At 40.6% G+C, this 13,630-nt stretch overlaps 1 protein-coding gene across 1 annotated transcript in view; it reads left to right on the top strand.

Moving 5' to 3' along the window:
• NRAP (nebulin related anchoring protein) overlaps positions 1–13,630 on the top strand; it is a 69,608-nt gene that overhangs the window by 10,596 nt on the left and 45,382 nt on the right. The window contains exons 8-14 of the mRNA XM_068548601.1: positions 398–502; positions 1,283–1,390; positions 1,681–1,785; positions 4,876–4,980; positions 5,952–6,068; positions 10,695–10,802; positions 12,158–12,262. Coding sequence (XP_068404702.1) covers positions 398–502; positions 1,283–1,390; positions 1,681–1,785; positions 4,876–4,980; positions 5,952–6,068; positions 10,695–10,802; positions 12,158–12,262 — 753 coding nt within the window. The remainder of the gene's footprint in view (positions 1–397; positions 503–1,282; positions 1,391–1,680; positions 1,786–4,875; positions 4,981–5,951; positions 6,069–10,694; positions 10,803–12,157; positions 12,263–13,630) is intronic.

Below are 13,630 nucleotides of genomic sequence, written 5' to 3'. Positions count from 1 at the left end.
ACAACTTGTTGGTTAAGAGCTCAGATTTTAGAGCTGGAATGTTGGGATTTGAATCCTGGCTTTCTCACTTAGTACCTGTGGGACCATGAGCAAATTACTTAACCTTTCTGTTCCTCAGCTGCTCTTTTGTAAAATGGGGAAAATCATAGTCCTGCCTTATGTGATTGTTATGGAGATGAATGAATATTTGTTAATGTTTAGAAGTTCCTGGCACTCTCTTGGACTTAACACAAGAGCATTGATGCTTTTTGGAGAGGAGCCCGTAGAACAAACCAGAAAGACTTGCCATATGTTTGCGTTGAGTGTTGCCCGATGGTGTAGCTGCCGGACAGCTGCAAGGAGAGGTCCTATAAAGGCTGTTGGGTGTGACCTTGACTCTATGCTGTCCCCTCACCAGGTGGAGTACAAGAGAGGGCATGACGAACACATCTCCAGGTTCAGCACAGTGGCGGATACCCCTGAGCTTCTCCGGGCCAAGGCGGCAGGACAGCTTCAAAGTGATGTAAGAAATGATGGAGGCCAGATGCAGTGATTCTCGTTTAAGGTTCCCCATTCTTTCCTTATGTGGAGGAGGAGGCAGGGAGAATGCAGGTGGCATCTCAATCCTGTGCGGGGGCCAGGAAGAACTTTCTAAGGTCACGGATGGTCAGGTCAGATTTGGCAGCTAGCACAGACCTTGCAAAAACTTTTCCTTAGAGAGAAAAGTTTACACGGTATTAGTAACAAGCCAGGTATATCTGATTAATCTTAAAGAAGTCTCTCCTTGTCACTGCAAATTGTAGAAGATAACTTCCGAAGAATTTCTTCCATTTGCCTTTTCATAGCCCAGTTGCTCCATGGCATACTAAGACTGGGAACTTAGTATTGCTCTGAGTGGGAAGTTTAAGCACGAATCCAGGTTCAGCTTAACAAGTGGCTTCCACTTGACTTGGGCTGAGAAGCCTCTTTCATCCCCCAGACTTGACTGGCAGCTCCTCGAGGGCAGAAGCCTTGTTGCTCTGCCTGGCCTCACCTCCTGATCCACAGCAGGTGCTCACAAGTATGTGTCGAATTCTACATTGAGCATCTCCACGTATCAGGCAGTGAGCTGGGTATTGGGAATAAAATGGTAAATAAGATACACAGGGTCCATCAAGCTCTAAGCCAACGACACTGCATAAGAGCTGTGACGATGTGAGATGAGCAGGGTGCTATGGGAGCCCTGAGCAGGGCTTCTCCGTCAGATTGCCTGGGAGATGGTGGGATTGTGGCATGTGATTCAAATTTTGTTTTCATTTTCCAGGTGAGATACACAGAGGACTATGAACGACAGAGAGGGAAAGGCAGTTTTCCTGCTATGACCACACCTGCTTATCAGATAGCCAAAAGAGCCAATGAGCTGGCAAGTGATGTAAGTGTCCAGGGCGATGTTTTCATGGGAGGGAAGGAAGCAGGAATTTACCTGGGCCTGGCGAGTCCAACTTCCTGTCTCCTTGTCTCCGTTTTTTTGCACCGTGGATACAGAAAGTAGCTTTCCTGCATAGTTTTCAATCAGTTTTACCAGGACAATGATGAGGCACTTTTATGTCTAAGACACATTCCCTAGACCCAAGCAGAAAAAGAACATTCCACAAGACATTCATTTTTACTATTCTGGCCCCTGTGCATAAGAAGCTAAATTTGTCCTTCCCCTTCAAATAGGTGAAGTACCATCAACAATATCAAAGAGAAACGAAGGGAACGGCTGGTCCAGCTGCTGGAGCTGAGGGCACATTGACAAAGGAGTATGTGGACCAGTATGGCCAGGTATGTGATAAAATGACATCCTGCGAGACCCTTTTTGATGGTCATTTCTCAGTTTGGCAGCCCTCTAGCCTGTGACACCTATGACTATTTAATCAGGGGTTGGGCTGTGATTTTTTCTTTGCCCTATTTATGGAAGGTGGAATTTCCAAGCTAGAAAGTAGCGAACAAACAATTACACAGGGCTCAACTTGACTCACTTAGGAAAACAGATTCTAAGCACTTTTTCTTTCCTTTTTTAAAAATAAAGGACCAATATCAAAATGGTGGGTTTGCCAGGAATAAAGCATCCTCATCTATTCATTGAAGAAAAGTCCCAAGGACTAAGACTGGCTGTGTTTAGCCTGTCACTGCATAGGCACAAAAGGGATCAAAATGCGTGTCTTGAAAAATATTGAACACTTCACTGAGTAGCAGGATTCATTTTCTTAGAAAATGAATTTCTTATCTAGGTTGCTAGATAAAGCAATATGCCAGAGAAAGTAACCCTTTTTCTCAATTTCACTTCTTAAATGAACTACATCTTGGCAGGATGTAAAAACGTTGAGTGACAATTGCAGCTAATTTTATTTGCACATCCCTCTGATTTTCTGGTACTAGACAGGTGTTGTAAGGGAAAAAGGGAACATTATTTTTTCATGGTTGTAAGTAAAGAATGTTGGAAGAGCAAGCGTGTGTCCGGAAGGGTACATTCAGTGGGCTTGGGTGATAGTTCTTTCTTAATTTGACAGTTGTTTAAATTTTTTGGCACTGGGTAGACTTTACAACATATGTGACATTCAATATACATAATTTATAAAAAGAAACAAATAACTTATTTCTCTTCTTCAGAAAACCTAGTTGCTTATATTGGGGATATATTCATGTGAAACTTAAAATGCACGTGAAGATAGGTTTTGACCCTTTTGCAAATGTCTATCTGAGCAAAAATGTTTGGTTTTGAATTTAAAAGGCCATTTTATTAAATTTCATGATAAGTCACTTAAATGGTCTCTCAGTGCTTAAAACTCAATGAAAATACATTCTTATTGGTTTCATGTTGTAAATATGTTGTTTAGAATGCTCAGGACAACTTTTAAAAGTCTGTTTAAAAAATATTTGGCTTCCATATTTAGCAAAAAGTATTTTGTTCTAAATTTGGACTATCCTATCTGCCACTAGTTATAACACATGCATATAATTTCATGTGTGTATCTAGACCTGTCTACACACAGTGATGAAATGTAACTTCATAGTATCATAGTGGAACCTTGATTATTAGGACATTTTGATTGAAGTTTCCAATCATGATAATAACAAATACAAGAATCAAAGTGGGTGTTGTTCGATAGCACTGCCAGCAGCTGTCAGTCGAGAGGACTCCATATCCTGTGGCATTTCACCGTGATTGACTGTGACTCACCAGGGCGAGAGTAGGAGGGAGTGATAGAGAAGCAGGCGGACAGTCAGATACACTATAAATATCTGTAGTGCCTAAAAGACCAAACAATTCATTCTTCATTTTTTTTTTTTTATAAAATTATTTTATTTATTTATTTTTGGCTGTGTTGGGTCTTCGTTGCTGCATGCGGGCTTTCTCTAGTTGCGGCGAGCGGGGGCTACTCTTCCTTGCGTTGCACGGGCTTCTCATTGCGGTGGCTTCTCTTGTTGCGGAGCACGGGCTGTAGGCACGCGGGCTTCAGTAGTTGTCGCTCACGGGCTCTAGAGTGCAGGCTCAGTAGTTGTGGCGCACGGGATGTGGGATCCTTCCGGTCCAGGGCTCGAACCCGTGTCCCCTGCGTTGGCTGGCGGATTCTTAACCACTGCGCCACCAGGGAAGTACCCATTCTTCTTTTTAATGAGTAGTTTTTTAAGTTAATGGACTATACCGTGTAATCTATTATTTGTAACCTGTCAACTCCCCAGTAGGATTAAGGGTCTCAAAAAGATTTACATACACAATATATATTCACATAAGCGGAGAAGTTAAAATGAAGCTACAAGCCAATTCCAAACCGTAAAGCAGAATGGGCAAAAGGAGGTTACCAAAGAATTTGAGAGTCTTTGTTGTTATTATTTTTTTCACTTACTACATTTGGCCCAGAACATTCTGGCAGCCAAGCATAAAGGAGCACTCAGGCTAAACAGTTGTCATTATTGGATAAAACGGAAGCCTGGACATTCTAATTTGACCCAACTATTTCGTTTAAGAGAGTATGTGTGCTAGACTCTGAACCATGATGCTGGAGCAGGGCAGGCCCCTGATTTGGAGGAGGCCAGAGAGAGATGGAGTCATAAGCCCAAGGAGGCACACTAAGGGCTGTTCAAGATTTGTGGGAACACAGATGAAGAAGCAGCTGATTCTGCCTGGGGTGGGGCTGGGAGTGAGGGAGGAGTTCCCTGGAGAGAAGGTAGCATCTGACGGGGTCTTGAAGTACCTCCGGTTGCTGGGGAAGTTTTACACTAGTAACGTGATGACAGTTCCGTGAGAGAGAAGGTTCTCCTTTGTGGGAGAGCCTGGGTGATGTGGGGAGGAGGACAGAAGAAATTAAGACTCGGATTGTAATACTTAGTCTGAAATATACATTTGGTCCCAGCTGAGATCACCTTATTGCAATTTGAAGTCTTTTCAGCCAAATTACAAAAATTCAAATAGTTACATAATATCCCTTTCTTGGTAAATGAAATGAATCCATCACTGGGGGAGACAGTATGTGGAATATCAACGTGTCTTTGCATAGATCTGCCAAGGGGCCTGAGAACGGTGGCATTCGAGACTACTGGAAGACAGAAGGACTTTCCAGGTGTCATTTAAGAAATGAATACTCCAAAATACATGAGCCTAGGAGACTCATAGAGTATCTTGATTTATCTGATGGAAATGATGATGCTAGTGATAACAGTTACCATTTATTTAGTGCTGACTGTGTGCTGGGTCTACCTCTAGTGTCTACCACCTTAACGACCACGTGCTACTGCTCTTAGGGGTGATCAGAGGAATTTCCAAGGTGGACGGGCCTCCATGGGAACAGGCTCTAGGAGAGATCATTGCTAATCCCCCACCCATTCCAGGAGTGGAGCATTACTGATTAAACTTTTTGATTGACCCAACAGGGTTACTCAGAAGAGTATGGTGAGCACAGAGGAAAGGGCAGCTTCCCGGCCATGATCACCCCGGCTTATCAGAATGCCAAGAAAGCCAGCGAACTCACTAGTGATGTAAGTACCACATTGGGACGACCCACAGAGTCACAGAAGCAGAGGAGAAATGAGACTTTGAAGGCTGTGCTTACTGAAACCTATATACAGTTAAATTTATCAGAGCTGAGTCAAAGCAGAATGTTAGCCCTCAATTCCTATCCAAATTTCTGACATCTGCATTTTTGGCTCGTGCTGTTAGGTCACATTTATCTGCTTCAAAGGAGACTGACATGGACAAACCACACAACTTACTTGAAGTCAGCTGAAGCAAGTGCACATACCGGTCCAGCTAGATAAGCTGGGGTTAGGAGAGTCTTTGCAAAATAACCCATCTTAGAAATTGAGCACTTCAGAGGAATAGCTGATTAAAATAAATCGTATGAATATCAAACTCAGTGTAACCCAGTTGATAAAATGATTTTTATTTGCAGAATGTTAGCCAGTTGGCAGTCCTTGAAAGATAAGCTATAATTAAACTTGGTAAAGTGACAAGCACACTGCAGATCTTACACCAACTTGAACTTGATCTATAATCAGAAACCCAGCATTCATTTCATACCCCCTTTGCCCTTCTCCTTTACTTTGTTACTATTCAGTTATTACCCATTTCCTTAGAAGAGTGCACTTTGCCCTGAGAGGGGAAGTAAAAGACACATTCATCACTGGAGGCTGGAAGAGAAATGATTGTTAAAACCAAGAGCAGAATGGGTTTTGGATTATACCTTTAGGTATGATCATTTTGAGACCTTTCTTCATGCAGAATTAGAATGTAAAGTGTAAAAAATGTGAAAGGGGGCAGTAAAATTTTAATATAAAAGGCACTAAGTGGTTTATGGACTTTAGTGGAGGAAAAACCCGTGTGATTATTTTTTCCTCCAGAAAATTCTATGAAATAAATGTTGACATTAAATGTGAAGTAAGTGTGGAGTAACTTCTCTCATGGAGCGTGAAAACAACAACTCCAGACGCTCCTTGTGTGCTTCTTTCAGATAAAATACAGGCAGGACTTCAGTAAGATGAAGGGCGCTGCACATTATCATTCCCTCCCAGCCCAAGACAACTTGGTTCTTAAGTGGGCTCAGAACGTGAACAAGCTTGTGAGTGAGGTACGTATGGGGACAGTTTCACCTGTGTGCTGTCACCTCCTTTATCTCCGACAGACAGTGAAGGGGCGACCCCAGAATGAAAAGTTCCGTGTAACACCACATAAACTACACATGAGTTACCAGTTCCCAAAGAACGAATAGTCAGTAAAAAGCAATTCACAAGACAGCCTAGAATCAAACCAATTAAATCTTTCTCTGATGGTTCAAAAGTTTCTTCCCAGAATTCTCACAGGGCTGTAGCTATTCCAAAGTTCCCAGCAATAGATTTCTAGTTGCCAGAATACTGGAGGAGACAAGCTTTATAACAATATGTCATTCTTATAGAGTGGTAATCAAAGATAGGAGTGTTTTGAACGTGGAACCTCCCTCATTCTCTTATTATTGTAGTCAGGTTTCTGAGAAGTTGTGTGTACCGTATGAATTCCCCTTGCCTTAGAGGCTGACCTGGCTGCCAGAGACTGTGTTTTGTTTGGCCTACCCAGTGGTTACGATTTTTATAATTGCTACGACTATTTGGCAAGGAAATCTCCCCTCTGGCTTCCCATATCCCTTTTAAGTCCTGGAGTTTCTTCATAGTAGCTTCTCTGTTTGCATTGCCTATCGGGACCCTGAAGGCATTTGAGTTGTCAGCCTCTTGGCAGGCTATTCATAGGACTCACCTAGCAAGTTATCTGAAACTCAAAAAAGGATATGCAAATTTCCTAAAACATTTTTCTTCTCTAACCCCTAAGAGTCAATCTTTTACCCCAAAGTGTTCCTTAGCCTGTGGTGCTCTAATTGCTCAGAATCACAAGGGTGACATTTCCTGGGCCTCATCAGCAACCTCAGATACTTTGAAGTAGTAAATGGGTGCTGAGCCCTTGGAACCTGCATTTTAAACAAATATTCCACATGATTCTGATGCTGTAGGCCAGAGGTCAGCAAACTATGGCCTGAGTGCCAAATCCAGCCCACAGCCTGTTTTTATAAATAAAGTTTTATTGAAACACATCATACTATCTATGGCTGCTTTTGAGCTACAGGAGTTGATATAAAGATGGGATGTCCCGCGAAGGGGCAAATATTTACTATCTGGTCATTTACAGAAAAAGTTTGCTGAACCTTGCTTTTGACTCAGAGAGCATTAGATCTAGATGGGATCTTTACAAACTTTAGGCCCTCGCTTTGTCATAGGCCTGGAAAAGTAAAGTGTCTTGTTCTGGTTCAGATAGACTTTTAGGGACAGAACTAGAACCAGACTGCTGATAATGTAGTTCTACCCAGGAATAACATTGTTACCATTTTGACCTCTTTCTATGTGAATATATCATAAACTAATATATGAATATAAAAACATACATTTGTAGAATTAGAATTCAACGTATATACAGTTTTGTGTACTTTTTAAATTTTATATCATGTTGTAAGCATTACAATGCATCTTGCATACTTTAAAAGTCATATTCCCACCAAATGTTTTATAAGATACGATAACAAGTTGTATTTCCTTTGGTAAGCGGTCACAAGGGAACCTTCCATTTCTTTTTGCTCTTATGTTTCTCTAGTAAGACAAACCAGCCAGGCCTCTATTAATGGTAATCACCCTTCAGCTGCCTTCTCCAACTACCTGGGATGACTTGCAGTCTATTTAGTAACTATGGCCTCACATCTTATATCTAGCTACCCAGGGGAGCTTAAGTAGCCATTTAAAATTAGAAGACACTTTGCATCTATGAGTGGTCTCATTTATTACACTCTTTTGTAAAGTAACTTTTTTGGTTAAATTCTACTTAAGTATACATACAGAGAAGTGCGTATATCATAAGTGTACAACAGGAAGAATTTCCACAAGTGGACACGTCTGTGTAATTAGCACCCAGATCAAGAAACAGGACATGACCAGAAGTCCAGACACCTGCCCCCAAGAGTATCCACTGTCTGGATTTCTAAAAGCATTTTGCCATTTTTTTGAGCTATATGAAATCTTAAAGTATTTACTCTTGAAAGGGGCTGTATATTTTTAACATTCAGAACCAAACTGATTATTTACTTATCACTATTTGAAAGGAAAAGACATATTGTTAACCTACAGTATCCTATGCCTGGTATTTTAAAATCTTGGGTTGAAAGTTTTCTAAAAATACCCTAAGTTGAGTCCTGGTGACATTTTCAAGAGTGACTTCGGGTTTGGTTCTCTTGTGCATCTGGTGTTTTGGTTTCCAAGGTGGAGTATAAGAAGGATCTGGAAAGTAGTAAAGGTCGTAGTATCAACTACTGTGAAACACCTCAATTCAGGAATGTGAGCAAGATCTCAAAATTCACCAGTGATGTGAGTTTTTAATGCCTACACGTCTGTTTGGGCTTTTTTTTTTAATGACCTTAATTTCTAGGTCTCCTAAGAGACAGTCTACGTGAATGTATCTGGGTGTCTTGGAGAAGCATGGCGTCTTAGGCACAAATACTATGAGTTTTGATAGAGATTGCCTGCTGGGGCTGGTCCATGGAGTGTTAAATCCCCTGGCATGCACTTGACCTTGAGCCCTCAGGGCTGCACTTGTCCTCTTGCATCCTTCGTGTATAGTAGTATCTGGCTCCTACTGGTGAATGCTGGCGAGGGAGCCTGGCTGAGCGTGCAACGTCCCCTCTCAACTTGACTTTGTGCTTCTTAAATTAGTACAAGATCTCAGTTAACCTGCACAGTCACCTAGGGAGCCAGGTGTTATTTCCCCATCTTACAGGTGAGCAGATATATGCTGGAGTGGCACTTGCAGATTTGGAAATTCTCAAAGTCTGGGGATGTATCCTTGAGGACATCAAGGACTAGTTTATATGATTTTACTTCTTTTTGTTGTTGTTGTTGCCCTCATTTTTACTAATTCCAATTTTTTTTCACAACTCACACACACACACTGTATTTTATTTTTACAAGAGATAAATAAACTGACACCAAGCATTGTAAATGGATGACCGCAACAAAAGCAACAATGATTGCAATTACCAAACATGAAACACACTCATACTATGTCATAATACTGACATTCAGTCCAGTAATCCTCCACTGTAACAGCTCCTTTACTTTGCAGTGAAAATTGATTTGTATATTTTTTGCCTCTTGAGTCCTTGTGGGATATTTTTTTTTTATTCAAACAGAAAGTCACAAAAATTATAATCATCCTCATCAGTTCACTCAGTCCCATGTAATTAAATTTTTTTTTCATCTTGATCTTTTGTTAGCACTTTTATGAATTCACCAGTTTTCCATTAGAGTTCTGAAAATGCTTATTCATTCAGTTCAGCAGTATAGTCAGAAACCTGTACTTGTCAGAGTCTTTTCCATGAATTCCTTGAAGATGAAACCCTTTTATAGGAACATTTTTGCGAAAGCATCAGAGTACACCCAGAACTGTCTGTAAATGACAAAAGACTTGAAAATGACCACGGTTAAAGATTTGATGAGAAAGTTCATAATAATGCAATTGACAAGGAAATTTAGTTATTTCTGAGATATACATTTTAAAGTAATAACTAGAATTATGACATAACATTATACCAGAACATATAAGATTTTTACATATTTCATGTAATGTCTGAAACATTTATATTAACATATTTCCATACAAATAACCCAAAGAAAGTTTAGTATTAGTTGTTTTTTTTGTTTGTTTTTTTATACTGCAGGTTCTTATTAGATTTTACTTCTGCTTAGCTGCATATAATAGTAGAATTTAAAATCACTTGGGACTTTGTGAGGCTCAGTAAGGAATGTCTTCTGCATAAATGTCATGGTTAAGAGCAGCAGCTTTGGAGCTGACGGACCTGGCTCCACAATTAGCCAAGTGGACGACTTTGGGCACGTTTAGTTCTTGGAGCCATTTTGCCCTCTGTAAAATGGGGATGATAATAATTCCTTCCTCCTCATAGAGTGCTTGTGAAGATTAACAGAGATAAGTAGAACTGTGTCTGATGCAGAGTAATAGTATTCTGTTGGAATACTCTCAGTGCCTGGAAACTCCATGGCCTCCCAGGGGAGGTGATTTTAATGTAGCTTCATTAGAAGCTACCCACCTTTTCTTATTTATGACTTCTTGTCCTCTTGTTTTGTTCTTTGTTTGGTAAGCTGCATTTGGGACATAACATCGTTATTTCACATGGTTGTGGTAGTGACCAATGTGTCATGTATAAGTCACAGATTTTGGCAGAGCTGAGGTTTTATTCCTCATATATTTAGAAATGGAGATCATAGCATGCAGTGATGTGTACTAGCCCCCAGCATGGGGCTTGCATGCAGCCCCTGTACGATCAGTGGTTGTCCTTGGAAAGCTCCACACCTGTGCAATGGGTTTTCACATTGGAAAAAGCTGGTATATTTACAACTGAAAATGTTAAAAAAAAAAAAATCAGGTCCGTTTTGTGCTGTCTGGGTGCATCAGATCTTATGTTTGCTTGTGTGCTTGTCTCACCACAACTTCTTGAATTTTAAGTTATTTTTTTTAAGTTTGTCTTATTTTTAATTCAGAGACACACTGAATACTTAAATAGGTTCTATTTAATCATTTATGTTTTGGATTAGTGCATTAAGATGAGTAGTTTATCTTCAACGAGTTGGGGAGAGAATGCTTTTGTTGAAGGTTTTGTGTTCCCGTGTAGAATAAATATAAAGAAAACTACCAGAACCACATGAGAGGCCACTATGAAGGAGTTGGGATGGACAGACGGACGCTCCATGCTCTGAAAGTTGGAAGCCTGGCAAGCAACGTGAGTCCTGTCGTGAAGGGCCTGCAGGTCCTGGGGGTCTGTTGGCGTGGAGAGCGGTGGGGCACAAGGAATTCAGCCAGTTCTTTTTCAACCTCCCCTTTTTAAAAAATCAGTGTTTTGTTGTGTAAAGATTGACCCAAAAGAGTTTGTAAATGTTAATCAGCGCAACCAAGGCTAGGTAAAAAAATCTTTGAAAAATTTTAAAAGCTTCAATTTAGGGCTTCCCTGGTGGCGCAGTGGTTGGGAGTCTGCCTGCTAATGCAGGGGACACGGGTTCGCGCCCTGGTCTGGGAAGATCCCACATGCCGCGGAGCAACTAGGCCCGTGAGCCGCAACTACTGAGCCTGCGCGTCTGGAGCCTGTGCTCCGCAACAAGAGAGGCCGCGATAGTGAGAGGCCCGCGCAACGCGATGAAGAGTGGCCCCCGCTTGCTGCAACTACAGAAAGCCCTAGCACAGAAACGGAGACCTAACATAGCAATCAATCAATCAATCAATAAATAAATCTTTAAAAAAAAAAAGCTTCAATTTATTAAACTCAACTTTCTCTGCTTTGGAGAGTACTTAGATCTATTGTAATTGATCCAGTGTGAGAAAAACTTTCAGTTTCTGAGACATAAGGAGAAATGGATGAGCATAATTCTCATTTGAAATGCTTCAAATTTCCAAAGCATTGCGATTTATTTAGAATTGGTTGGTTGGTTGGTTGATTGGTTCATTCATTCATTGAATCTTAGTGTTCATTGAAGACTTCCTGTATCCAGGCACTGCTCAAGATACTGGCATAACAAAATAGATCAGGACCCTCTTTTCCCAATAGCATGTGATCTATTAATCTCTCTTTGGCTTTGTCAATTCAGTTTACAGGTTTGCAAATGCCAAATTGTAAATCTTGGAGGTAAAGGACACTGAGAAGGAACTGATTTTGTTATTAAAACATACAAACGTCAAATTTCCTCTACTTGAGAATGTCAAATTTGACCTTTAAAAATCTTTTTAAATACTCTGAAGACTCTTGACTTTTCATTTATTTTCTGGGGGTCAACCAAGAAGCTCTTTTGCTATACACTTGTCTGCAAATGCTTCTCTTTAACAAAAAACTACAAGGGGTCCCATGATTAATAAGAAGATAAAATAAATGTGCTACAGATGATGTTAACTAATTTTAGATTAATTAAGAAGAAGAATTCAAATTAATTAAAAACAAAAGTGTGAACATAATTTAATTTTCCTTGGAGGTGATGAAACTGAATTAATTTTGTTTCTGGTTATTTTTAAAAGATGCTTTTATGACATTCAAACAAGGTCAAAAGAGAGAGGGGACTAATTTCTCTTGTTTTTTTCTTTGTGTTTCAGATTGCCTACAAGGCCGGTTACAAACATAACGCTGTCGACTACAACTACCCAGCCACCCTTACTCCTTCCTATCAGACAACAGTGAAACTGCTTCCCTTGAAAGATGTATGTCCTTTTCCAATAGTCCTTTCTGCTTTATTCCTGTCACTTCCCTCCAGTAGAGTGATTCTTTGTTTTGGCTGCTTTGGGTCTTCGTTGCTGTGCACGGGCTTTCTCTAGTTGCGGTGAGCGGGGTCTACTCTTCGTTGTGGTGCGCGGGCTTCTCATTGCCGTGGCTTCTCTTGTTGCGGAGCACGGGCTCTAGGTGTTCAGGCTTCAGTAGTTGTGGCTCGCGGGCTCTAGAGTGCAGGCTCAGTAGTTGTGGCGCACAGGCTTAGTTGCTCCGCAGAATGTGGGATCTTCCAGGACCAGGGATCGAATCTGTGTCGCCTTCATTGGCAGGCGGATTCTTAACCACCAGGCCACCAGGGAAGTGCCAGTGGAGTGATTCTTAGGCAGCAAGATGGAAAGAAACAAGATACAACAGTTCATAGGAGATGGAAGGGATTGAGAAAGGGGAACTCTTTTCTGATAGGAAGTCCGTATATACACGTTTGGAAACTCTTAGATTTCCAACATAAGGCGGGGACAACTCTGCTTTCATCTTGAAAATATCCTAAGGTTCCATTTCACCTCTTAGAGTTTGGGGACTATGTCTGCTGCTGAGCACGTTAAAGTAATTATTCCCTAACAATGATGATCTTTTTTTTTTAAGTTTTGGAGTGTGGTATGTTTAAGGACCAAAGGGAGTAAACTGAAATGGCTGTAAGTTGAGAGGAAATGGTAACATTGACTTAAATTTTTTCCCCAGGAGTGCTCGGGAAATATGTGTGGAATAATATGTATCACTAATTTATTGCAGCAGTGATTTTATTTATTTATAGTTTGGCTTGTCTCCAATGAAATATGTATAATTAATTACATTTGTTGTTTTCTAATTATAAGAATTTTACTACATGTTTATTACAGAAAATTTAGATAATACAGAAATGTACAAAGAAAAAAGGCAAAAGTTATCTACTATTTTAAAAAGTACATAAGGTGGTTTAGAACTGAGTTGGTATCATGGTTGTCAGTGAAAGTTATCTCCAATCAATCAAGAATTTAATGTATCATTCGACATGCTAATTGAATGCTCAGGGCTACTTTCCTTCACATTCCTTTTGGATCAGCACAGCTTCAGCAGCTGACTTGGGCTTTGCTATTGGTAGATCAGTCTTTGCATCTCTTTCCCTTTTGCTCAGAGTAGGAGCAGTGTCAGGTTCAGCTGGGCATCTCCAGCGTCTAACAGTTTACAGGACAAAGAAGGCCAATCATTGGCAAATGATAGTTTGATGGATGAAAGGGGCTTATCAAACGTGTGATAAAGCAGGGGATGGGAAGTAGAAGAATACAAAGGGCCTACATTTTGCTTTTCCTTTTCCCAGAAAGTTT

This window comes from Eschrichtius robustus, chromosome 7, assembly GCF_028021215.1.
Source record: "Eschrichtius robustus isolate mEscRob2 chromosome 7, mEscRob2.pri, whole genome shotgun sequence".
Lineage (NCBI taxonomy): Eukaryota > Metazoa > Chordata > Mammalia > Artiodactyla > Eschrichtiidae > Eschrichtius > Eschrichtius robustus.
The sequence above is the reverse complement of the archived record's forward strand: the minus strand, read 5'-3'. Positions and strand labels throughout refer to the sequence as shown.